Below are 26,833 nucleotides of genomic sequence, written 5' to 3'. Positions count from 1 at the left end.
CACTTACCAAAATGGGAAGGGTTGCATCACATTTCACTTGTTTAATTTAACTTGATAGAGTTTTAATTAACACTTTAACTAAAGTTCAATACTAAACAAGTAATACACTTTGTTCTTTTTTAAAAAATCAAAGGCATTTCACTCTTATGTCTCACAAATTACATTTTCTGGGAAGAACTGTAAATTGTTTAGAAGATTTATCACAGTTCTTTTAGCAAAGTCCAAAGCCCAATACTGTAATTCAGAGTCCAAAGCTGACTTTGTGGTATTGCTCAGTACAAAATTTTTACAAAGTACACTTTTAACAGATTTAACTGTCAACTGCTAAAGTTACCTCAGCCAAATATCTCCCTCTGTGAGTTAATGAAACCAGCTACCTTCCTGACCCTCCAACAACTTAGAGTAGCAGCTTCTATGGCCCTGCTTTAGAGGTGAGACAGGGCCAGTTGAGGAGGAAGTGTAGGCAGGATCAACACACAGTGTGACATTGCACCTGGAAATATTTTTTCTTTTGAACTTTTCTGGAAAGTCATTTTGCCTCTTCTGAGGGGTCACCTGCTCAGCCTTGATGGCCTTTCAAGACCTCCTGGATCACGTTGGAGGCCTGGGGAGATTCCAGATCCTTCAGATGGTTTTCCTCTGTATCTCCAGCTTCATAGTCAGCCCTCACATCCTACTGGAGAACTTCACTGCAGCCATCCCTGATCATCGCTGCTGGGTCCACGTCTTGGACAATGACACTGACTCTGCTAATGACACTGGGACCCTCAGTCAAGACACCCTCCTGAGAATCTCCATCCCACTGGACTCAAACCTGAGGCCAGAGAGATGTCGTCGCTTCAGTCACCCCCAGTGGCAGCTCCTCCACCTGAATGGGACCTTCACCAACATGAGAGAGCTGGACATGGAACCCTGTGTGGACGGCTGGGTGTATGACCGAAGTACCTTCTCCTCCACCATCGTGACTGAGGTAAAAGTCTTCATTTACCTCCTATGAGTACATGGTCTGAGTGTTTAGTGGTAACAGAGGAGTGAACATGCTTCCATCCTTTAGTCACTAGGTAGGTGTTTGTTCTTTATTGTTTTGGCAAACATTATTTACCTCTCTATTAAATGATGGATTCAGAAATAGACATGAACCCTGCTTTCACAGTGCTTTTATTCTTAGGAAGACGAGGTTTAAGCAAGTATTACATGATATTTGCTAGTGAGTTAGAAACATCTGGAAGCTTAACAAAAATCTCTATGCCCAAGACTACCTCAGAACTATCATATAAGAACATCTTTGGCAAAATTCAGGCATTGATAAATTCTTAAAACTCAAATCACTGCATTCTGTGGCCAAGACTTAAAACCAGTTAGTATGGAGTGAAACAGGGCATTAATAGAACTTACAGACTGAGAGGAGGCTTCACCCCAAAATTAATGTTTAAACTGAAGTTTGAATGAGATCAGTGAATGCAGAAAGGGAAGATTAAGAGGAAGGTAGAGGCCTGATATTAAATTTCCAAGTAATATTAAGGTGTCTCCACTGAGGACTTGTAAGATGCTATGGAGCTCTCCTTTGCCGGTTCTCCTTCTCTTCCAGTGGGACCTGGTGTGTGATTATCAGTCACTGAACTCAGTGGCTAAATCCCTACTCATGGCTGGAATGCTTGTTGGGAGCATCGTATATAACCATTTATCAGACAAGTGAGTATCTCTAGATAATAGATCTTTTTATTCCTGGGTGTTTTTATCAATTCAAGAATCATTCTTTCATTAATGAATACATATCGCAAATTTCACCATCCTAGAGCTACCCCGGTCTCCAATCTTTTAGAAACACAAACAGAATTAATCAATGTGGTGAATGCTATTTTTTCAACATCAAGTTTTGTATACTAAACACAATAATGATATTTCCATCAGATCTGGAAGCACAGCAGGACAGGATGTAGAAAGGAGGTGCTGTAACATGTGGTTTAAGAGCATGAGAAAGTTTTCTATGGAAACAGAGAAGAACATGCTTCATGGCATGAGACTCAGCCTGTTTGAAGACACAGATATGGAAAATGACTTTATTAGCCTTGGTTAGGGCTGCCATGTTCAATCCTTCCTGGACTCTATGGGATGAATGACTGTGGTTTCTTAGAAAATAAGTCTTAGAAAATTTATTTTTTTTAAGTAATTAATTTATTTTTTATTGGAGGCAAATTATTTTACAATATTATATTGGTTGGTTTTGTCATACATTGGCATGAATTTGCCCTGGGTTTACATAAGTTCCCCCTCTTGAACCCACCTCCCTCCTCCCTTTATCCTCCCTCTGGGTCATCCCCGCATGCCAGCCCCGAGCATCCTGTAACATGCATCAACCCTGAACTAGTGATTCATTTCACATATGACACATTGAAACACATACGTGTTTCAATGCCATTCTCCCAAATCATCCCACCCTCACCCTCTCCCACAGAGTCCCAAAGACTGTTCTATACATCTGTGTCTCTTTTGCTGTCTCGTATACAGGGTTATCATTTGCATCTTTCTAAATTCCATATATATGCGTTAGTATACTGTATTGGTGTTTTTCTTTCTGGCTTACTTCACTCTGTATAATAGGCTCCAGTTTCCTCCACCTCATTAGAACTGATTCAAATGTATTCTTTTTAATGGCTGAATAATACTCCGTTGTGTATATGTACCAAAGCTTTCTTATCCATTCATCTGCAGATGGACATCTAGGTTGCTTCCATGTCCTGGCTATTATAAACAGTGCTGCAATGAACATTGGAGTACATGTGACTCTTTCAATTCTGGTTTCCTCGGTGTGTATGCTCAGGAGTGCGATTGCTGGATCATATGGCAGTTCTATTTCCAGTTTTTTGAGGAATCTCCACACTGTTCTCCATAGTGGCTGTACTAGTTTGCATTCCCACCAACAGTGTAAGAGGGTTCCTTTCTCTCCAAATCCTCTCCAGCATTTATTGCATGTGGACTTTTGGATAGCAGCCATTCTGACTGGTGTGAAATGGTATCTCATTGAGGTTTTGATTTGCATCTCTCTGATTATGAGGGATGTTGAGCATTTTTTCATGTGTTTGTTAGCCATGTTTATGTCTTCTTTGGAGAAATGTCTGTTTAGTTCTTTGGCCCATTTTTTGATTGGGTCATTTATTTTTCTGGAATTGAGCTGCAGGAGCTGCTTGTATATTTTGGAGATTAATCCTTTATCAGTTGCTTCATTTGCTATTAAAACTTTCACTATTCGCTGATGACATGATCCTCTACACAGAAAACCCTGGAAAACTACTAGAAAACTACTAGAGCTAATCAATGATTACAGTAACGTTGCAGGATATAAAATCAACACACAGAAATCCCTTGCATTCCTATACACTAATAATGAGAAAATAGAAAGAGAAATTAAGGAAACTATTCCATTCACTGTTGCAATGAAAAGAATTAAATACTTAGGAATATATCTACCTAAGGAAACAAAAGACTTGTATGTAGATAACTATAAAACACTACTGAAAGTAATCAAAGAGGACACTAATAGATGGAGAAATATACCATGTTCATGGATTGGAAGAATAAATATTGTAAAAATGAGTATACTACCCAAAGTAATTTATACATTCAATGCAATCCCTATCAAGCTACCAACGATATTTTTCACAGAACTAGAACAAATAATCTCACAATTTATATGGAAATACAAAAAACCTCGAATAGCCAAAGCAATCTTAAGGAAGAAAAATGGAACTGGGGGAATTAACCTGCCAGACTTCAGGCTCTACTACAAAGCCACAGTCATCAAGACAGTATGGTACTGGCATAAAGACAGAAATATAGATCAATGGAACAAAATAGAAAGCCCAGAGATAAATCCACGCACCTATGGACACCTTATCTTTGACAAAGGAGGCAAGAATATAAAATGGAGAAAAGACAGTCTCTTTAACAAGTGGTGCTGGGAAAACTGGTCAGCCACTTGTAAAAGAGTGAAACTAGAACACTTCCTAACACCATACACAAAAATAAACTCAAAATGGATTAAAGAGCTAAATGTAAGACCAGAAACTATAAAACTCCTAGAGGAGAATGTAGACAAAACACTCTCCGACATAAATCACAGCAGGATCCTCCATGACCCACCTCCCAGAATATTGGAAATAAAAGCAAAAATAAATAAATGGGACCTAATTAAAATCAAAAGCTTCTGCACAGCAAAGGAAACTATAAGTAAGGTGAAAAGACAGCCTTCAGAATGGGAGAAGATAATAGCAAAAGTCTTAGAAAATTTAGAATATTAAAATCATAATAAGAATCTTTTCTTTTTTAATTTATTTATTTTAATTGGAGGCTACTTACTTTACATTATTGTATTGGTTTTGCGATACATTGACATGAATCTGCCCCAGGTGTACATGTGTTCCCCATCTTGAACCCACCTCCCTCCCCATCCCATTCCTCTGGTTCATCCCAGTGCACCAGCCCTGAGCATCCTGTATCATGCATCTAACCTGGACTTTTCTGACCACAGTATGAAACTAGAAATTAAAAACAGGAGGAGATCTTTCACATCAGTTTAGCCTTAGCCTGCAGGGTCCTAGAGTCTCTAAATCCACCATGTTCTAGATGCTAAAAAAAAACTTCTTACTATGCTAAATACATCTGTTGGCACAAGAAATATTTATGGTGTGTGAAAATTTCTAATATTGCAGCCTGTCTTATTTGGTTTCAGCTGGTGTTGAAGATTCACTGGGAACAGAGTAGAGAAGACCCTTCATTATGCTCAGGTTATAAACAAGAAGGCTCCTGCTGAGATCTGTTGTTGATTGTTTTAGGTTTCAAGTGTGAAGTTTCACTTGTTAAAACATTCCCTAAATTTCATAATGTGCCCTTTCTTCATGTATGTTTATAATATGTTGCTGCTGCTGCTGCTAAGTTGCTCCAGTCGTGTCCGACTCTCTGCGACCCCAGAGACGGCAGTCCACCAGGCTCCCCCGTCCCTGGGATTCTCCAGGCAAGAACACTGGAGTGGGTTGCCATTTCCTTCTCCAATATTCTGACCTGTACTTGTTTCCCAGGTTTGGGCGAAAGATGACTCTCAGCTGGTGTCTGCTCCAGCTTGCCATTGCTGATACCTGTGCCGTCATTGCTCCCACCTTCCTCATTTACTGCTCACTACGCTTCTTGGCTGGGCTTCCCATCCCAACCATAATAGCAAACACTACTATACTTGGTAAGTCAACACTTTGGATATTGTACATTTTGACTTGACTGTGATGGTGACACCCACCTTTGCTTGAGGTCAAAATTCTGTTTGTATTTTCTTTCAGTTTTAGAGTGGACGGTGCCCCGATTCCAAACCATGGGAACAGTACTAGTAATTTGTATGAGTGGTGCTGCACAAATACTCTTAGGAGGTCTGGCTTTTGCCATTCGAGACTGGTACACCCTTCAACTGGTGTTTTCTGTGCCAATATTTGTCACCTTTCTGTTTTCAAGGTAAAAGCTCTCCCTGAGTATTAGAAGGTCCTAGAATGAAAGAAGCATGGGAATTCCCCAGCAGTCCAGTAGTTGAGACCCCCACCTTCCAATGCAGGGAGTGCAGGTTCAATCCCTGGTCAGGGAACTAAGATACCACATGCTGCAGAGTGTGGCCAAAAATTAAAATAAACAAATAAAACTTGTGAAAAATAAAAGAAAGAAAGAAGCATGGAATCAGGACACTTGAATTCTGTTTGATCTTTGGTCAACCCTTGAGCATGTACTCTACTAATCTGTGCAATTCAACAGGCTAGATAGACAGGATTGCCAAATAATATTATGGACATGAAATTAAATTTGAATTTCAAATAGGCAACAAATACTGTTGTATAATAATATGCCAAATGTTACATGACATGTAGTTACAATGAAAATTATTCATTGTTTGTGTGAAATTTCCATTTATCTTAGAATTCTGTATTTTTACATGCTAACTGGATGAAATGTAGGCTATCCCATCAAATTCATATTTCACATAAATAGCAAATAAAATTTTAGTATAAGTATGTCCAAAATATCTCTTGGAGTTATTCAGTTTGTTTGATTAAAAATTTAGCTAAGCACAGTATACTTTTATTTGACAAAATTTCCACAGCTGGCCACCTCACGTGAAGGGTTGACTCACTGGAAAAGACTCTGATGCTGGGAGGGATTGGGGGCAGGAGGGGACGACAGAGAATGAGATGGCTGGATGGCATCACCGACTCAATGGACATGAGTTTGAGTGAACTCCGGGAGTTGGTGATGGACAGGGAGGCCTGGCGTGCTGTGATTCATGAGGTCGCAAAGAGTCGGACACGACTGAGCGACTGAACTGAACTGAACTGAACTGAATAAGAGGGGAGCCAATAAACCTCCTATCTGTGTCATCCTTGCATTTTCTTTGTTATGGTACAAGAGGAGTAAATTTCTATTTTCTGGCATAACCTATCAGTAATGAGTATTAGATGGGACAGAAAAGGCATCTACAGAGGGGGAGAAACTTCCTTCTACCTTCTTACACTCTGTGGGTAGCCTTGGACACAAGAGAGATTAACTGGAGAAATGCACACAAATGGTTTAATATTTTTACATGTATAAATGAGTCTCGGAGAAGGCAATGGCAAGCCACTCCAGTACTATTGCCTAGAAAATCCCCTGGCTGGAGGAGCCTGGTAGGCTGCAGTCCGTGGGGTCGCTAAGGGTCGGACACAACTGAACAACTTCACTTTCACACATTGGAGAAGGAAATGGCAACCCACTCCAGTGTTCTTGCCTGGAGAATCCCAGGGACGGGGGAGCCTGGTGGGCTGCCGTCTATGGGGTCACACAGAGTCGGGCACGACTGAAGTGACGCAGCAGCAGCAGCATAAATGAGTCTTCAGAAGGAAAATTAAAACCCAAAGAAGCCATTAAGCCCTAAAGCTTATATGCCTTTTTACATTAAAAGCAATAAACTGTATGTGACAAGACAAAGAGGAAAAGGCAGTAATTTATGGGATAGTGACTAGAAAGTTTATGGAAAAACTAAGTAAGAGTGGTTTCAGTAAGTTTGTTTGTACAGGTCTGTTTGGCTTCACTTCTCTGTCTTTGATAAGACTGTTCTTCCCTTCCTGACACAGAAAGGGCATCTTTCTCAGGGGAAATTTTATGACCTATATTTAGGTAGAAAGGGGAGATCTGAGAGTTCTCTTCCTGGATCTTCCACTTCTCAAGTGCAGTGCCTTCAGCTCAAAATAATCAACATACCAAAGCATCGTTTTTTTGTATAGCACATCCCAAACCCCTTCATATTTCTGGACAAAAGTTATATGAAAAACAGGGAAATGCAAGTTAGTTGTACCCTGTCCTCTTTGATTAGGTGGCTGGCAGAGTCTGCTCGGTGGCTGATTATCACCAACAGACCCGAGGAGGGCTTAAAGGAACTTAAAAAAGTTGCACACAGGAACGGAAGGAAGAATGTTGGAGACGCCCTAACCATGGAGGTGAGGAGGCTGAGAGGTGGTGATGGAATATAGGGAAGATATAACCTGACATCTATAGGTAGGTAGTATCTGTAAGAAGAATGGCAGGTAAGATCATAGGTATGGTTGTGGGTCTTCTGACCTTACCATCCTGGTTTTCAAAGAGTGTCAACATCATTTGAGCTGAAATTAGAGAAGGATATGCAGTTGCTAAAGGACTGGACACATTTAAAAGTCAATAGAAGCAGAAAGCACTGAGCAGTAATAATCATGAAGATCGTGTATTGGTCTCACTCTGTGTAAGAGAAAGTGATTTTTAAAAATCCACTCTTTTCTAATTAATATTCTGATGACCATTTTTCAGGGCAGCAAGGGTAATGGCAAGAAGGATTAGAGACCATACAGAATAGAGAACAAGGAGGTTCTCCTGTCAGTTCATTCACCCAATAACCCTCTTTCATGGTCTGTTACGTGAGCACCTACCTGTGGCAGGTTCTGTTCTGTCCCAGGAAATATGGTGTGACCACCATCATGCAAATCCATGTTGCCTACAGCTTACATTCTACATTACAAGTTCCAAGAGCAGAAATGAGCCAAAATGTCTCAGAGAAGCTTTTGTCTTATTTTCTCTCCTAGGCATAGAAGGCAGATACTGTTTCAGATCATTAGTTAAATTATTCTTCATGTCATGCACATATATAGAGTAGGTATTGAAAAATTTTATTGTGCCAAGCATGATGCCAGATCATGAATAATAGAATAAGTCAGAGTCCCAGCCTTCAAGGAGCTGTCCTATTAGTATGAGAGAGAAAATTAATAGACACTTTTTAATCTAAATGTTTAAGATGATTAGAGACTGTAAACAATGCTAACAGAGACAGGAATAAAACATCTACCCCCTTTCACTGATAAAAGAGCATATTAAAAGTTCAGTTCAGTTCAGTTCAGTCGCTCAGTCATGTCCGACTCTCCGCGACCCCATGAATCACAGCATGCCAGGCCTCCCTGTCCATCACCAACTCTCGGAGTTCACTCAAACTCATGTCCACAGAGTCGGTGATGCCATCCAGCCATCTCATTCTCCGTCGTCCCCTTCTCCTCCCGCCCCCAACCTTTCCCAGCATCAGAGTCTTTTCCAGTGAGTCAACTCGTCGCATGAGGTGGCCAAAGTATTGCAGTTTCAGCTTTAGCATCAGTCCCTCCAATGAACATCCAGGATTGATCTCCTTTAGAATGGACTGGTTGGATCTCCTTGCAGTATAAGGGACTCTCAAGAGTCTTCTCCAACACCACAATTCAAAAGCATCAATTCTTCGGCGATCAGCTTTCTTCACAGTCCAACTCTCACATCCATACATGACCACGGGAAAAACCATTGCCTTGACTAGACGGACCTTGGTTGGCAAAGTAATGTCTCTGCTTTTTAATATACTATCAAGGTTGGTCATAACTTTCCTTCCAAGGAGCAAGCGTCTTTTAATTTCATGGCTGCAGTCAGCATCTGCAGTGATTTTGGAGCCCAAAAAAATAAAGTCTGACACTGTTTCCACTGTTTTTCCATCTATTTCCCATGAAGTGATGGGACCAGATGCCATGATCTTTGTTTTCTGAAGGTTGAGCTTCAAGCCAACCTTTTCACTCTCCTCTTTCACTTTCATCAAGAGGCTTTTGAGTTCCTCTTCACTTTCTGCCATAAGGGTAGTGTCATCTGCATATCTGAGGTTATTGATATTTCTCCCAGCAATCTTGATTCCAGCTTGTGCTTCTTCCAGCCCAGCGTTCCTCATGATGTACTCTGCATAGAAGTTAAATAAGCAAGGTGACAATATACAACCTTGACGTACACCTTTTCCTATTTAAAAGTTAGGCACTCAAAAAGGAGGAATAAAACATGAATGTAAACATGTAATCACACATACGATAGAGGTTCCTACAGTCCTAGAAAAATCAAGAGGTCCTTTGGCGGGTGGTGGTGGTTTAGTTGCTAAGTTGTATCTGGCTCTTGCAACCCTATGGATTGTAACCCGCCAGGCTCCTCTGTCCATGGGATTCTCCAGGCAAGAATACAGGAGTAGGTTGTCATTTCCTTCTCCAGAGGTCCTTTCAGTTCAGTTCAGTTCAGTCGCTCAGTCATGTCCAACTCTTTGCGACCCCATGAATCACAGCACGCCAGGCCTCCTTGTCCATCACCAACTCCCGGAGTTCACTCAAACTCATGTCCATCGAGTTGGTGATGCTATCCATCCATCTCATTCTCTGTTGTCCCCGTCTCCTCCCGTCCCCAATCCCTCCCAGCATCAGAGTCTTTTCCAGTGAGTCAACTCGTCACATGAGGTGGCCAAAGTATTGGAGTTTCAGTTTTAGCATCAGTCCTTCCAGTGAACACCCAGGATTGATCTCCAGAGGTCCTTTAGAAGGTTTCAAATAAGAAAAAGGAAAACACTGCTGAGAATTAAGAGCCCACTGAAGATGCAGGTCAAGAAGCAACAGTCAGAACTGTACATGGAACAACAGACTGGTTCCAAATAGGAAAAGGAGTACGTCAAGGCTGTATATTGTCACCTTGCTTATTTAACTTATATGCAGAGTACATCATGAGGAACGCTGGGCTGGAAGAAGCACAAGCTGGAATCAAGATTGCTGGGAGAAATATCAATAACCTCAGATATGCAGTTGACACTACCCTTATGGCAGAAAGTGAAGAGGAACTCAAAAGCCTCTTGATGAAAGTGAAAGAGGAGAGTGAAAAGGTTGGCTTGAAGCTCAACCTTCAGAAAACAAAGATCATGGCATCTGGTCCCATCACTTCATGGGAAATAGATGGAAAAACAGTGGAAACAGTGTCAGACTTTATTTTTTTGGGCTCCAAAATCACTGCAGATGCTGACTGCAGCCATGAAATTAAAAGATGCTTGCTCCTTGGAAGGAAAGTTATGACCAACCTTGATAGTATATTAAAAAGCAGAGACATTACTTTGCCAACCAAGGTCCGTCTAGTCAAGGCAATGGTTTTTCCCGTGGTCATGTATGGATGTGAGAGTTGGACTGTGAAGAAAGCTGATCGCCGAAGAATTGATGCTTTTGAACTGTGGTGTTGGAGAAAACTCTTGAGAGTCCCTTGGACTGCAAGGAGATCCAAGCAGTCCATTCTAAAGGAGATCAATCCTGGGTGTTCATTGGAAGGACTGATGCTAAAGCTGAAACTGCAATACTTTGGTCACCTCATGTGACGAGTTGACTCACTGGAAAAGACTCTGATGCTGGGAAAGGTTGGGGGCGGGAGGAGAAGGGGACGACGGAGAATGAGATGGCTGGATGGCATCACTGACTCTGTGGACATGAGTTTGAGTGAACTCCGAGAGTTGGTGATGGACAGGGAGGCCTGGCATGCTGTGATTCACGGGGTCGTGGAGAGTCAGACACGACTGAGCGACTGAACTGAACTGAACTGAACTGAAGATGGTGAGAAGAAACCAAAGTTTCCCCAGAGATGAAGCCATTACAGAAACAGTGGCACTGAGGGTTCTTGATATAATTGGGAAAAGCATTGGCTTGTGCTTAAAAAAAGAAATGGGGGAGGTGAACCTTAAAATTTGGGTGGGGCTCTGAAATTCAATTCTTCTGGCCCAATACAAAGGAAGAAAGTTTAAATACCTACAGGCCCAGGCGGATACAAAAATAAGTGATATTAGCTGGAAGCAAGAAAAGAGCAATCCATAATCAAGACTGACAACTGACAATCAGCTCAGTGACAACAGGGAACAAAACTAGCATGGCACATGAGTAGCAGTTAAAATGTAGTTAACGCAAGAGTACCTTAAACTACATTTGAATGAATGGATAGCTAATGGGCTTTCATTTAATTGCTTTATTTTGTAAAGGTAATTTAGAAATTTGTGTTCTTTGTCCTGTTTAATCCATCTGATGGGTGGTCAAACACACCTGCTCTGAAAAATCCTTCTAGCTTAAGGCTGCTCCACTTTATATCAATACCGATCAACTGATTACTCCAGATTTCCAAGAAGGGTGGCCTTTCAATTCTCTGAATCCCCTTTATCATTCCCTTTTAATTTTTCTAACGAATTTGGTGGTATACTTTTATTTGTGGAGCTGGGCTAACAGTGAGGCTAATAGTCTTTTAATAATTAATGACTCAATAACTGCCTGAACCATGTGAGATGGAATTTCATGCGTGCACTTGCGGCTTCTGTACAGCCTTGGAAATCCTTGTGAGAGAGGCATTTTTTCCCCTCCTATTTTTTTCTGTTCCTGATTCCTTTTTCTGAGGTGTAGGCAGTTGTTCAGTTGCTCAGTCGTGTCCGACTCTTCTGAGACCCCATGAACTGTACCCGGCCAGGCTCCTCTGTCCATGCGATTTCCCAGGCAAGAATACTGGAGTGGGTTGCCATTTCCTTCACCAGGGGATCTTCCCAACCTGGGGATCGAACTCATGTCTTCTACAATGGCAGGCAAATTTTTTACCACAGTGTCATATAATATTATAATAGTTTCAGATGTAAACATAATGATCCAACATTTGTATATATTGCAAAATGATCATCACAATAAGTCTAGTTAGCATCTGTCATCACAGTCATATTTTTTTTCTTGTAAGAAGAAATTTTAAGATCTACTCTCTTAGCAACTTTTCAAATATGTAATACAGTGTTACTAACTGTATTCACCATGGTGCACATTACACTCCCAGGACTTTTATATTTTCTAACTGCAAGTTTTTATCTTTTAATGCCCTTGACCCATTTCACCCACCTACCCCTTAAACCCTACCTTTGGCAAACACTAGTCTATTCTCTGTATCTATGAGCTTGGTTTTGTGTTGTTTTTAGGTTCTACATGTTAGTGAGATCATATGATATTTGTCTTTCTTTGTCTGGCTTGTTTCACTTAGCATAATAGCCTAAAGGTCCATCCATGTTGTCAGAAATGGCAAGATTTCCTTCTTTTTATGGCTAAATAATATTCCATTAGCCATATATGCTACATTTTCTTTACCCATTCATCCACTAATGGACCCTTAGGTTGTTTCCCTATCTTGGCTATTGTAAATAATGCTGCAGTGAACATGAGGGGGCAGATACTTTTTTAAGTTAATGTTTTCATTTTCTTCAGATAAATTCCCACAAGTGGAACTGCTAGATCATATGGTAGTTCTCTTTAATTTTTTATGAACCTCTATACTTTTTTCTATACTGGCTTCACTAATTTACATTCCCACCAACAGTATGCAAGAGTTCCCTTTCTTCCACATTCTTGCCAATGCTTGACATTTCTTATCTTTTAGATGATAGCCGTTACAACAGATTATATATCACTGTAATTTTTATTTGCATTTCCGGGGTCGCAAAGAGTCGGACACGACTGAGCGACTGAACTGAACTGAACTGAATGATTAGGGAGGGGCTTCCCTGGTAGCTCAGGTGGTAGAAAATCTGCCTGCAGTGTGGGAGACCTGGGTTCCATCCCTGGGTTGGGAAGATCTCCTGGAGAAGGGAATGGCTACCCACTCCAGTATTCTGGCCTGGAGAGCTCCATGGACCGTGTAGAGTCGGACGTGACTAACTTTTCACTCTCATTTCCCTATTCAAACACTCTTCTCATTTTTTAATTGGATTGTTTTCCTTTTTGCTGTTGAGTTGAATGAGTCCTTTACATGTTTCAGATTTTAATCCCTTATCAGATACATAATTTGCAAATATTTTTTCTCATTGTGTAGGTTGTCACATTTTGGGGGGTTTCCCCAGTGACTCAGCGGTAAAGAATTCACCTCCAATGCAGGAGATGCAGCAGGAGCAGTGGGTTCGATCCCTGGGTGGGGAAGATCCCCTGGAAAAGGAAATGGCAACCCACTCCAGTATTTTCTTACCTAGGAAATCCTATGGACAGAGGAGCCTGCTGGGCTACAGTCCATGGGATTGCAAAGAGTCAGACACAACTCAGCAACTAAGGGCACGCATTTTCTTATTCCTAGTCATCTTTTTAGTGAGAAAGAAATTGAGGCTTAGAGATGTCCTATTAACCTTCATTAAAGTGTATATTTAGCATTTAGCAAAGCCATTGCATAATGACAGGTAATAAAGTCTGGGTATAAATCATACTACTTCAATATCGCCCCTGATTTTTGTCCTCAGATTTAATTCTAGGCATCTCACTCATGGAGGCACAACATGCTAGGGTTTCCCTGAAAGAGTCTGACCCAAGAGCCAAAATTAAATCTCTCAAGGAAATTATTCTCCTCTTTCCTGGAAAAAAAATTCTGCCAACAGTCACCTGAAAAGCAAGCTCAGTGCCAGACCTTCATGCCCCTCTGGTACAAGTGAAGCTTCAGACATAAATCTAATAACTATCCTTTAGTCCCTTCCTGACCTAAATCTATAACCTCGACATGCCTTTTGATGCCCAGCAGCAAATTGAGTCTCTTATTGAAATGCCCTTGTCACTTCACAGTTTCCCTTTCCTTCCCTGATTCTCCATTCACAGCACTTTACGTCTTCATTACTCATCACTACATCTTCAGTGGCTACATTTTCCAGTAGAAACAAAGGGGAGTCATCTGTTGGGGACCTCATACTGACCATTGCGTGACAACTGAGTAGTTTGTTGCTGTTTCAAAGGTCCTGAGATCCACCATGCAGGAGGAGCTGGAGGCAGCACAGACCAAACCTTCTGTGTTTGACTTGTTCCGCACACCCAACCTGCGTAAAAGGATCTGTCTCCTGTCCTTTGTGAGGTGGGCTTCACACAGTACATGAGGGATGTTAAAATAGCGGAGACGTGATTGTATTTGTTATTTCAGCATCTACAACATGCTAGAGAGACAGATTTGAGATAAATCATGAGGAGGTCAAGAACATGGTTGCTGTGTTTGAAGAAAGTGAAAGGGCTATGAAAAGACAAACACAGAACCAATCGTACAGTGAGGAGTTCTATTTATCACGTCGCCCTAAAGGCTTATCACTAGAGATGTTGCTGAGAATGTCAATCATGGCACAGATCTTGGCTATAAGTTTCTTCACTTGTTTTCATGTTAATTGAAGTTAAACCATAAACAAAAAGTAAAGTGCTCAGATGCATGCAGTTCAATGAATAGTTCCATATGTAAATATATAACCATCATCCAGATCCAGGTTTAGGAAAAAAGCTAAAATCCTGGAAGGCCTCATTATGTCTCCTCCATAACAAAACTCCCTGCATTCCCCCCAAAACTGTAATAGTAATTATGACTTCCATCATCATATAATTATTTTGTGATAATTTTTAAATCATCACCTCACAAGGAAATTGTTTCTATAAAGTCCCCAAGACTTGTTTTAACCAAGTATGTTAAGACATGCAAACTTGGAAATGACTGTCATGAAGGAAGTTTTATTCACAAATCCCTAGAAAGAGGAAGTATGTGACAAGCCAGATGGGGCCATGCAGGGAAGCACCTGGGTCAGGCAGAAGAGGATGGCCCCAAGCCTTTATTGGGGTTTTGTGGGAGGGAATGAGAGGAGGTTATGTGCTGAGAGTTGGACTGTTTGAATAATTTCTGCAGGATCTGTGCTATAGAGATGGCTCTGAGTTGTCCAATGCCTGACCCCGGAGTTATTTAGGGCAGGGAGAATATTGGCTTGGTGTGAGAATTTGATAAAGGGGATTCTTGGGGGTGTAGGCCCTGGATTGGTGGTTTGTATATCAAAGGTGCGCTCACAGGGGAGCAGTTTGCTGCCTTATCAGTGAGCCCTGGAAGAGGCAGACTCTCCACAATCAAGGCCCCATCTGCTAGAGAATCAAAAATACAGAAAATTTTACAGGATAATCAAAATTGAAATATTCTACAAATCAGACCATGTCTGAATACTCTAAAACCAAGCCTTAACTTCCTGGCACAATATCACTGTTTGTATGACTGGAGAATCTAAACTCATGACATCTGTCTTTCCTCTTTTGTCCACCCACAGACTTCTAATCGCCATACCAATTTTTGGCCTGTCCCTCCACCTCCAGTTTGTGGGGGAAAACATTTCCCTACTCCAAATTCTCTTCGGCGTGGTCCACCTTCCAGGCAATTATGCTGCAGTTTTAGCACTGAATCACCTGGGTCGCAGAGTAACCCAGATGGTTTTCACATTCCTGCTGGCCGCCTCCATTTTCATCCTGATCTTCATACCCCAAGGTGAGAAAATAACTCAGCGTGATAAATAAGTTTCTCAGCATCCTCCCCTCAGGAACTATATGGATCACACCTAGCTAAAGCCAGAAGGAAAGGCAGCATTGTGTTCTAAGGATACCCTGAAACCAATCTAGGGGGTTAGTAAAGCTTCTGCACTTACGTTGCTGGGAAAAGAACTGTCAGAAGGAAGTAATTTTCCTCTGCCCTTTTAAGTTCTTCTGTCTGGACTAAGAATTAAATTGACATGAGACGAACTAATAGGAGAAAATCAAACAAAAGTTTTATAAAGTGTATAAACATGGAAAAGTGAAAGTGTTAATCACGCGGGAGGGTCCGACTTTGCAACCCCATGGACTGAAGCCTCTGTCCCTGGAATTCTCCAGGCAAGAATACTGGAGTGAGTAGCCATTCCCTTCTCCAGGGGAATCTTCCCGACCCAGGGATCGAACCCAGGTCTCCCGTATTGGTGGCAGATTCTTTATTGACTGAGTCACCAGGGAAGCATGAGACCCAGGCAAAACTGAGTAACCTATCAAAATAGCCAAAGCCCCCACCTTCAATACCGTCTTCAGCTAAAAACAAAAGAGAAAAATAGGATGTTGAAGGGTAGTGGTTTGGGACTTCAAAGGGGAGGAAGGCTATTCACCTGGAGATGGAAAAGATGTTTGGTAAACAAATCTTCGCTTGGCCATGTAGAAACAATGGGACACAGAGCGGATGCTGGTCTCTCGGCCCTGCCGAGTTTCCCCCACCATACCTAGCCCACGTTGTCTGCAGACATTTCTAGAGTTAGGTCCATTCCAGGACTAAGCCCTTTACCTAAATTCTTTCATCAGCTACTGCTGTTGCTAAGTCACTTCAGTCGTGTCTGACTCTGTGCAACCCCATAGACGGCAGCCCACCAGGCTCCCCCGTCCCTGGGATATTCCAGGCAAGAACACTGGAGTGGGCTGCCATTTCCCTCTCCAATGCATGAAATTGAAAAGTGAAAGTGAAGTCGTTCAGTCGTGTCCGACTCTTAGCGACCCCATGGACTGCAGCCTACCAGGCTCCTCTGTCTATGGGATTTTCTAGGCAAGAGTACTGGAGTGGGTTGCCATTGCCTTCTCCAGCTAAGGGGGAAGTAAAAAGAAAGACTTCCTGAGTCTTCTATTTCTCAAAACTAACCAACCTAAATTAACCTTCATGCCAAAGAGACACATTTTGGGGTGGCGAGTTTTGCTCCCCTACAGAATCAGACGTAATTAAAGTCGCCTCAGACATATGATTGTATTCACCACATCTGAGAAATATCTGGAAACTGGTGCCATCTATGACTGGCAGTTTCTCTAGGACAGCAATTAATCACAGCAATTTAGTCAGTGGTGGTTTACTGACTAAATTGTGTCCAACTGCTTATGACTTCATGGACTGTAGCCCCATAGCCTGCAGCCCACCAGGTTCCTCTGTCCATGGGATTTCCCAGGCAAGAATACTGGAGTAGGTTGCCATTTCCTTCTCCAGGGGATCTTCCCATCCCAGGGATTGAACCTGTGTCTCCTGCACTGCAGGCAAATCCTTTAGCCCTGAGACACCTTTGGCCAGTCATACTTTACACAGTAAGCAAGGAGGCTCTAGACCTTGTAATAGTTTCTCATGTGAGGACGCCGTAATGTCACCTCCCCGGACTGGGCTCCTTCTTGGTTCTATAGCTCCACTGAAAATGTATCCTCTGATCTCTATGTAACTACTTATATGTCTCATGTCTGGTCACCATTAGGGCAACTCTAGTTTAGGGCTGTAATCTTAACTTCAAGAAAATAAAAATTCTTTGTCTTCAAGAAGGGAAGAGAACAGTAGGAACAAGGCAGAAAGCAGTGAAGAGCCTGTCTTACGATCTGTTTTACTAAACTGAATAATCATATGTAAGGAAGAGGGAAACCCAGCTGCTCACTTGCTTCACCTAACTTCCAGTGCAGGGATGCACTTTATGGGATCCCAGATTGCTGGGGTTCCACTGCTCACCTTGAATATTAGCAGTGATGCAAGTCTGCTATCTAATGACAGAGCCCACTCCAGTATTGTAATGCTCATAATGAAACTTCTTTGCAGGGAAGGACACACAGGCATAGAAAACAGACTCTCTGAAGTTTCCCTTCTGTTGTTTCCAAAATCAGACTATTTTCCCAATAGAGATTCTTATACTTGATTGTTGAAACATTGTCTAGATCAAGACACTCTCCACATTATCCATTAACACAGGAGTCCTGTCCTTGTATTAATCTCTTCTGCAATACTAGTCCATGTAAATATCGTGAAAGCTCCTAGATTTTAATCTGTTGAGACATGGATGAATCTTACACCCCTCAGTTACTGCTCACATAACAATCCTACCTTCTACCTGAAGGGCAGAGGAGATACTGGAGAAAATAAATGAAAACAAGTTCTGCTGGTCTCACCTTCCCTCTCCTTTTCTGGCAAATCTCAGAGAGGCAGGGATAGTTGATGAAATAATTCAGACCCTTTTATTCACCATAAGTCATAAAATGTAGCTAAGTCACATTTCTCAGCCTATTAGACACCACACATTTTCAGCCTCTGTGTAGTTTCTCTTCTATGTATTTTACACTTGAGAACAGCTCCAATAGGGTCTTCTTCATTTGATCAGGCTTCCCAGTTGTGCAGTGGTAAAGTCTCCACCCGCCAAGGCAGGAGACACAGGAGACACAGTTTCCATCCCTGGGTTGGGAAGATCCCATACAGTAGGAAACATCAACCCACTCCAGTGTTCTTTGTCTGGAAAACTCCATGGATAGAGGAGCCTGACAGGCTATAGCCTATGGGGTCACAAAGAGTCAGACATGATTGATTACACATGAACAGTGTGTGACAGGCTCTATTTCATTATCTCTATCTCATTTGTAATTATGGGAATGCTAATTCCTTCAGCTCAGATTGCCTGAGCCTCGCTGGTTTTTTTCTCTCCAGAAATGCAGACCCTGCGTGTGGTCACAGCAACTCTGGCAGTAGGAGTTTCTTGTGCCACAATCTCCAGTTGTCTTTCTCATGCATTTGAACTGACTCCTACTGTACTCAGGTATGAAAATTCATAGATACTCTTTCAAAAACAGACCTCTGCCAGCTAACTGACACTTACTGGAGGAGGAAAACAAAGATAGGTTAGTTATCAAAAGTAACCAAGTGTAATAACAAAAACCTAACAATTTATACCCAAAGTTTATTTGAAGTTTTTGCCAGACACTGGGTGAAGTCCTTATGTGCGACATCTCATGTGATCTTCTTAACTACAGGAAGGGAAGATGTCATGAGTAATGGTTATTCTTAATGATCAAACTGGGTCATAATGCACTTAATTGCACTTGAATTTGAAAAAAAAAAAAGTTGCTAGCCAATTAAAGAGAAAATTTCAAAAGGAAGCATATGTGGTTGACCTTCTGCACTGTTATGCTATCTCCCATAATCAAAGTAAAGTAATACATCACAAAATTACATGTGTAGATTTTTACCTGACTTTCTTGGATTATTGTTTACACCCCAAGGGTAACAGCTCTGGGAATCATGGGATCTGCTTCTGCTACCGGGACAGCCCTGGCTCCTCTCTTGATGATCCTAAGTGTGTATTCCCCTCACCTGCCCTGGATCATCTATGGAGTCTGCTCCATCCTCGGTGGCTTTGTTGTCCGACTCCTTCCTGAAACCAGGAATAAGCCTCTGCCTGACACCATCCAGGATGTGGAAAATGAGTGAGTAAATCCTCTAAGTGTCCGTTGGGGGAGCTGTGCACTCAGGGTCTGTGACGAGGAGGGCAAAGCATGAGTTGAGACCCTATCCCCCAAACAAGCTAAGATCTAAGCTATTTCCAGGTGATCAGTGCCTTTAGCTACAGTTTCATCCCTCTCCACAGTGACCTCAGACTCCCCCGGGCTTCCCTGGATCAATCAGACCAACATCAGTATGCACCAGTAGGTTTCGTGGTGAAGAAGCCAAAATTAGATGCCCTGGTGTGACATACACACCCCAGAAGATGTTTCACAAACACACACTGATCCAAACACCAGATTCTCATCCCTCAGACCCTGGCAGAACTCAGCCCAGTGAGGGCAGTAAGCTCTCTGAGACTGTTGGTGTCTGTAGGTCTGTGACCTGCCCAGGTCACTGAAGACCTGAGGGAGACCAAGGAGAAGACAAGAGCCTCTCCGCTCCCTCCCTCCCTCCCCACACACACACAGTATATCTTGGGGAAAGAGTCTTATTGTACTGCCTGTGAGATTTGGACCGTCTGACTTTCCCTGGAAATGAAATGTTACAAAAAGAAAGAAGAGTAGTAAATTTTGGGATTTTAAGTCATGAAGATTGGGAAATGATTCTATGACTTTCTGGGTACCATTTGCCTTTACCAAAACCTCTTTTGACCAATGCAAAGATGTTCAAAAGTTCAGTTCAGTTCAGTTCAGTTCAGTCGCTCAGTCGTGTCCGAGTAAAAGTAGAAACTATCAAAGCTTCCTTTCCAAATTTTGCTCTGGGAGTTTCGTCTTTTATTCACAAGGTTTACTCCAACACTTGGGGCAGGGCTCATGGTTTATAACCAAAGCTGTATGGCAAAGGATAAGCTTGCTCTAGAGAATACAAGACATACATGCTTATTTGATATTTTTTCTTTTTTGGTGTCATTGTACTTCTTCTAGGGGAAAATGTTCAAGGAAAGCAAAGCAGGAAGAAACCTTCATGCAAGTGACACAGTTTTAAGGAATTCCATTAACTCATGCGACGAGTTGACTCACTGGAAAAGACTCTGATGCTGGGAAAGATTGGGGGCGGAAGGAGAAGGGGAGGACAGAGAATGAGATGGCTGGATGGCATCACCGACTCGATGGACATGAGTTTGAGTGAACTCCGGGAGTTGGTGATGGACAGGGAGGCCTGGCGTGCTGTGATTCATGGGGTCGCAAAGAGTCGGATGTGACTGAGCGACTGAACTGAACTGAGCTGCTGATTCTAGAGCATAACAAAAGGGGGAAATGAGGTAATGTTTAGATGCTGGAAACTTTTGTAAAATAAATATATAATAGAAAAATTGATTTTTTACAATTGTGGTACTAAATTATGAAATATAAAATACCTTTAATTAACCTAATAAGAAATGTGATGAAAACCATAATACTTTTAAAAGATTTTGAATATTTGTATAATTGTAGATAATTAGAATGTCTCTGAATAGGAAGATAGAATGGAACTGAAAATAACTAGTCTTCCCCTAATTAATCACTAGAATAATTGATGTAGTAATTACAATGAAAACCAGATACTCTTGGAAGAATTTGGAAAATAGTTTAAAAAATTATCTACAATTTAATAATAAGCAAGATAATTCCCCCAAAAAAGATCATGGAGTGAGAGGGTGCTGGCTAGTCTATGGAGTAGCATTTGCTACTGATGGTAGCATTTACTATAAATGCAATCAATAGTCAAAATAGCACATGCATTTACATATCAAGGAAAGTCCAGAAACAGACCACAGACATAACACTTTATAAGTTTGGCATCACAAATTTTGGATAAAATAAGGAATTATGCAACAAGTAGCATAACTATTTAGAGATAACTGACTAATAATGTAACTCCATTTAGTTCAGTCGCTCAGTCGTATCCGACTCTCTGCGACCCCATTCACCACAGCACACCAGGCCTCCCTGTCTATCACCAACTCCCGGAGTTCACTCAAACTCATGTCCATTGAGTCAGTGATGCCATCCAACCATCTCATCCTCTGTCATCCCCTTCTTCTCCTGCCTTCAATCTTTCCCAGAATCAGGGTCTTTTCCAATGAGCCAGTTCTTCACATCAGGTGGCCAAAGTATTAGAGTTTCAGCTTCAACATCTGTCCTTCCAATGAATATCCCGGACTAATTTCCTTTAGGATGGACTGGTTGAATCTCCTTGCAGTCCAAGGGACTCTCAAGAGTCTTCTCCAACACCACAGTTCAAAAGCATCAGTTCTTCAGCACTCATCTGTCTTTATAATCCAACTCTCACATCCATACATGACTCCTGAAAAAACTACAACTTTGACTAGATGAACCTTTGTTGGCAAAGTAATGTCTCTGCTTTTTAATATGCTGTCTAGGTTGGTCATAGCTTTTCTTCCAAGGAGCAGGCGTCTTTTAATTTCATGGCTGCAATCACCATTTGCAGTGATTTTGGAGCCCAAGAAAATAAAGTCTATCACTGTTTCCATTGTTTCCCCATCTATTTGCCATGAAGTGATGGGACCAAACACCATTATCTTAGTTTTCTGAATGTTGAGTTTTAAGCCAACTTTTTCACTCTCCTCTTTCACTTTCATCATGAGGCTCTTTAGTTCCTCTGTCCTTTCTGCCATTAGGGTGGTATCATCTTCGTATCTGAGGTTATTGATATATTTCTCCTGGCAATCTTCATTCCAGTTTGTGCTTCATCCAGCTCAGCATTTCCCATGATTTACTCTGAATATAGGTTAACTAAGCAGGGTGACAATATATAGCCTTGATGTACTCCTATCCCGATTTGGAACAAGTCTTTTGTTCCATTTCCAGTTCTAACTTTGCTTCTTGACCTACAAACAGATTTCTCAGGGGGCAGGTAAGATGGTCTGGTATTCCCACCTCTTTAAGAATTTTCCACAGTTTGTTGTGATCCACACAGTCAAAGGCTTTAGTGTAGTCAATGAAGCAGATATTTTTCTGGAATTCTCTTGATTTTTCTATGATCCAAAAGATCTTGGCAATTTGATCTTCAGTTCCTCTGCCTTTTCTAAATCCAGCTTGTACATCTGGAAGTTCTCAGTTCAGGGGCTGTTGAAACCTAGCTCGAATGATTTTGAACATTACCTTGCTAGCATGTAAAATGAGTGCAATTGTGTGGTAGTCAGAACATTCTTTGGTATTGCCCTTTAGGATTCGAATGAAAACTGACCTTTTCCAGTCCTGTGGCCACTGCTGAGTTTTCAAAATTTTGTTGGCATATTGAGTGTCGCACTTTCACAGCATCATCATTTAGGATTTGAAATAGTTCAGCTGGAATTCCATCACCTCCACTAGCTTTGTTTGTAGTAATGCTTCCTAAAGACCACCTGACTTCACACTCCAGGTTTACTTACCTGTGTTTGGAAGATGACAGCTCAACCGTACCAAATATCCTTTCCACACTTTTCTTAATATTAATAATGGGCAGGGTCCTCCTGTTTGGGTAATGCTCTTAGACAAGGCTTGATTAGCTCCACCCCCACCCCACCCTTCCAGAGACCAGCCTTGCAGATTAGAAATCCTGAGTGTGAGCCCCTAAAGGGTAATTTCATCAGTTAGAGCACTGTTTTCCTATTGCCCTGTGAAGCCCCAGGGCTGCCCTGGACGGCCACCCCCCGGGCACAGACATATGGCAGAACAGAACCCTCAGTGTCTGCATGTGAGCAAGACATACCCAAACTTCCTGCTTTATCCCCGAGCCTCGATGGTAGTGAAGCCTGCTCCTGATACAGTGTGCCAGAATGGGCTCCCTGAGACTCCAGAGCATCCAGGCAAGCTCTGCCGCAGCCACAGGGGGTCAGGAGAGGGGCAAGGGGCAGAGGGCGGGGGGGGGGGAGGGGTGGCATGTGACTCTGTGCAGCATCAATCCTGGAAGACTGATTTGCACCAAAGAGGTACAAAAAGAAAAGATTAACTTTTCTCCCACCACCTCCCAGTAGAGAGGACACACTTTGTTGCTTCAGCCCTGAGAGACATACTGTCAGTCTCCATATCCTGCAGGGACTTCCTGTCCAAAGGTATCATGCCTGTGTGCTTAGTCACTCAGTCATGTCTGACTCTTTTCGACCCTATGGACTGTAGCCTTCCAGGCTCCTCTGTCCATGGGATTCTCCAGGCAAGAATACTGGAGTGGATAACCATTCTGTTCTCCAGGGCATCTTCCCAACCCAGGAATCTAACCTACATCTCCTGCATTGCAGGTGAATTCTTTACGGGCTGAGCCACCAGGGAAGCCCAAAGTTACCATAGATCAGCTCAAAAGTTTATCCTATTCATGAATATCTGTTGATATTCATCCAATAGCCAAAGTCTGATACAAAGATTACGTGCAATTGATTTTGCCTTCTCTGTGGGTGAGGGACCCTTCGTCCCTGCCCCACATAGGCCTTTTCGTTCTGTATCTTCTGGCCTTAATTACCCTCTTCCCGCATTTCATTATAACGCAGCTCTTGATGTCAAAGTCCTTATTTTGCCAAGTAGAGACATTACTGTTATAAACATTTACCCACTTAAAGGACTGGGCACAGCTAGGTGAGTGGGTGCCACCTGTTCACAGTGGGCACAGAGTCTGTGATGGAGATAACGAACACATAGAGCCACGGAGTCACTGACGGTCATCAGGAGGCTGGGATTAACAGATACACAGTACTATATATAAAATAACGAGTACCGACTATATAGCACCAGGGAACTCTGCTCAATATTCTGTAATAACGTATATGGGAAAGGAAGCTGAAAAAGAATGTGTGTGTGTGTGTATTAAATCAATTCAGTCGTGTCTGACTCTTTCCAACCCTATGGACGGTAACCCGCCAGGCTCCTCTGTCCATAGGATTCTTCAGGCAAGAATACTGGAGTGAACTGCCATGCCCTCCTCCAGGGGATCTTCCCCACCCAGGGATCGAACCCGAGTCTCACGTCACCTGCATTGGCAGGCGGGTTCTTCACCACTAGTGCCACCTGGGAAGCCCTGAAAAAGAATAGATATATGTATTTTATATAAGGGAATCATGTTGCTCTATACCTGAAACACAACATTGTAAATCAACTATATCCCAAAATTAAATAAAAATTTTAAATTAAATAAAATTCACTCAAGTTAAAAAAAAAAAAAAAAACAGTGCCTGGAACAGGGTGAGCACTCTGCTGTCACTGCTGTCCTTGGTATTATCACTTTATTCCCATGAACTGTTGGGAGCCTGTCCCTGAAGGCTTCAGGTCCAGCATACGCTAGCTGGTCGTGAAGTTCTGGACCCTGCTTCACCCACAGCTGCTCCATTTTTCCTGTTTCTGGCATCGGGCAGCTCCATGATATTCTGCCTGCAGGGAGGGATCCGCAGCTCAGGCATAGCTTGGAAAGCACTGCTCTGTAAAACCCCCTGAAGACAGACCTCCCTTGTTTTTCCAACTCAGACTGTCTCCCCATCACCTTGGTCACAGCTCGTGGGCTCATGCAAAGGTCGGGCAAGCCCTCCTGCATCAAGAAGGCAAGGCCAGGAATCCGTGGCCTCGGTCGACTTCTTTTTCCTCAATTCTGCAGAACTAAGATTTTTATATCACACATAGTCAAGCGCAATAAGGAGAGGGGGTGCTGGATACAGTCTGACCTCAGGCTGAAACTCTTGTTAATGCTGTAGCAGAACAATACATGGTTAAATAAACTCTAAGAAGGCTCTCTGAGTTTAAAGTCGATTGTCTGTTTCAAACACCCTTCTTTTGAAACACAACTGGAAGAATCCAAAATTATTCATTTACAAGGCATCCCCCCACACTGCTACAAACTCACATATGCTTTAACTTTTAAGTTGAACTTGAAGCAATTTTTCTGAAAACATAAAAATTATTTTTTTATATTTCACCTAGAAAACTGAATGTTTTTTAATATCCACCACAATTTAACAAATTTTTAAAAATGAACCACTTTCTCTGCACCAAGAAACATCACCGACGTGGTTGACAAATAGCTGCCTTGTCATTAAAGCATCTGCTCAGCTGGCTGACAAGGGCTGGCTGGCTCAAAAGCACAGGGAACAGACTCTTCCAGAGAACAGAACTTTAAACTCAGAGAGCCTTCTTAGAGTTTATTTAACCATGTATTGTTCTGCTACAGCATTAACAGGAGTTTCAGCCTGAGGTCAGACTGTATCCAGCACCCCCTCTCCTTATTGCGCTTGACTATGTGTGATATAAAAATCTTAGTTCTGCAGAATTGAGTCAATTTTCCCTTTAAAATCTTTACTTTTTTTGAATGAGCTACCCTCCCACAGGCCTGCAGGAAATCCGGTTCTGTCCCACAGCATTCCAGAGGACCCCCCACGGAACCTCTGGTCAGCTTGCTTCCAATGCACTCCCTCTGGGGGTCCCTGAGACTCTTCTTCCCTTAGCTGCAGCCCTCTCAGGTGCTACAAACCATGCATTCCGGCCCCTTCCTTCATGTGCCAAACACAGCAAATACAAGGCTTGTGGATAACAATAAGTGATTATAGGCATAAGACAAAAACTTAAAACCAGGAACCTGGGAGCAGCTTACCTCTACTCCCACTGTCGTCGGGGGGTCCCCTCCATTTCCCCCGTCAGGCTCTGGCCTGCTGCCCCAGTGGTGGGGTTCATTCCCAGTGTGTCAGTTTGCACGCCTGACTGGCATATTTCCCCTCCTATCTCCCAACACCTGGCCAGCAAAACCAGATTCCTTTGTTGTCACAGTAATCTCTGCAGAGGTTATTCAGGGTTTCCCAAAGTCCATCCCTCCTGCATTAAGCAAAACATCTGGGTTGTGCCTAGGAGCTGCCAATCCACGAGTCGCTTAGAATGGGCCTCCCCACCATTAACAACACAGCACATTCGTATTCTCTGTTCCATGTGATAGGCCAAGCGAATCAATGCCACCACTGTCCCCACTTGCCCACGCCTGCCAAAGCAAAAAAGAACAGACACTAAAAAAAGAAGAACACAAACCAGTAGTTAGCATCTCAGAAATATCTGTGTTCAGATGGCTTTCCCTTGGGATCTCCTCTCCAATTGTGGGTATGTGGTTTATATCTACAAGACTTAACAGGCTCACCCAAGTGCTTTCCAGGAGATACTAGTGGGAAACAATTCACCTGCCAAGGCAGGAGATACCAGAGATGCAGGTTCGATCCCTGGGTTGGGAAGATGCCTGGAGAAGGAAATGGCAACTCACTCCAGTATTCTTGCCTGGAGACTCCCATGGACAGAAGAGCCTAGCAGGCTATAGTCAAGTGGGGTTGCAAAGAGTTGGACACAACTGAGTGCTCACACACACACACACACAATATCCCACTCAAAGCAGAGTTCTTTTTACCCTAGAATGCGGCAACGGCTACAAGTTTTTAATGACACTTTAAGAAACCCTCCCCTCCTCATCTGCAAAGAGGAGT

General features: G+C 42.4%; 1 protein-coding gene across 2 annotated transcripts; it reads left to right on the top strand.

The window, feature by feature from the left end:
* Positions 1 to 568: 568 nt before the first annotated feature.
* Positions 569 to 20,400, top strand: LOC129548437 (organic anion transporter 7-like). Of its 2 annotated transcripts, XM_055414960.2 has the most exons (10): positions 569 to 970; positions 1,589 to 1,692; positions 5,076 to 5,230; positions 5,328 to 5,496; positions 7,379 to 7,502; positions 14,114 to 14,229; positions 15,443 to 15,657; positions 18,622 to 18,730; positions 19,194 to 19,397; positions 20,340 to 20,400. In XM_055414960.2, exons 1-10 carry the CDS (start codon positions 569 to 571, stop codon positions 20,398 to 20,400), a joined length of 1,659 nt encoding a protein of 552 aa, XP_055270935.1. The 2 variants fall into 2 exon arrangements, with proteins under 2 accessions (XP_055270935.1, XP_088688236.1); XM_088832110.1 differs by lacking the exons at positions 5,076 to 5,230; positions 5,328 to 5,496.
* Positions 20,401 to 26,833: the final 6,433 nt, after the last annotated feature.

This window comes from Moschus berezovskii, chromosome 25 (assembly GCF_049115385.1).
Source record: "Moschus berezovskii isolate FMDL1 chromosome 25, NW_MosBer_1.0, whole genome shotgun sequence".
NCBI classification, from domain to species: domain Eukaryota; kingdom Metazoa; phylum Chordata; class Mammalia; order Artiodactyla; family Moschidae; genus Moschus; species Moschus berezovskii.
Note: the sequence above shows the minus strand (reverse complement) of the source record. Positions and strands in the feature narration are given on the sequence as shown.

Coding starts and splice junctions, on each gene's coding strand:
- LOC129548437 (XM_055414960.2), top strand. CDS start 569: ATGGCCTTTCAAGACCTCCTGGATCACGTTGGAGGCCTGGGGAGATTC. Junction 7,503..14,113: donor GAGACGCCCTAACCATGGAG/GTGAGGAGGCTG, acceptor GCTGTTTCAAAG/GTCCTGAGATCCACCATGCA. Junction 18,731..19,193: donor CTGACTCCTACTGTACTCAG/GTATGAAAATTC, acceptor TTACACCCCAAG/GGTAACAGCTCTGGGAATCA.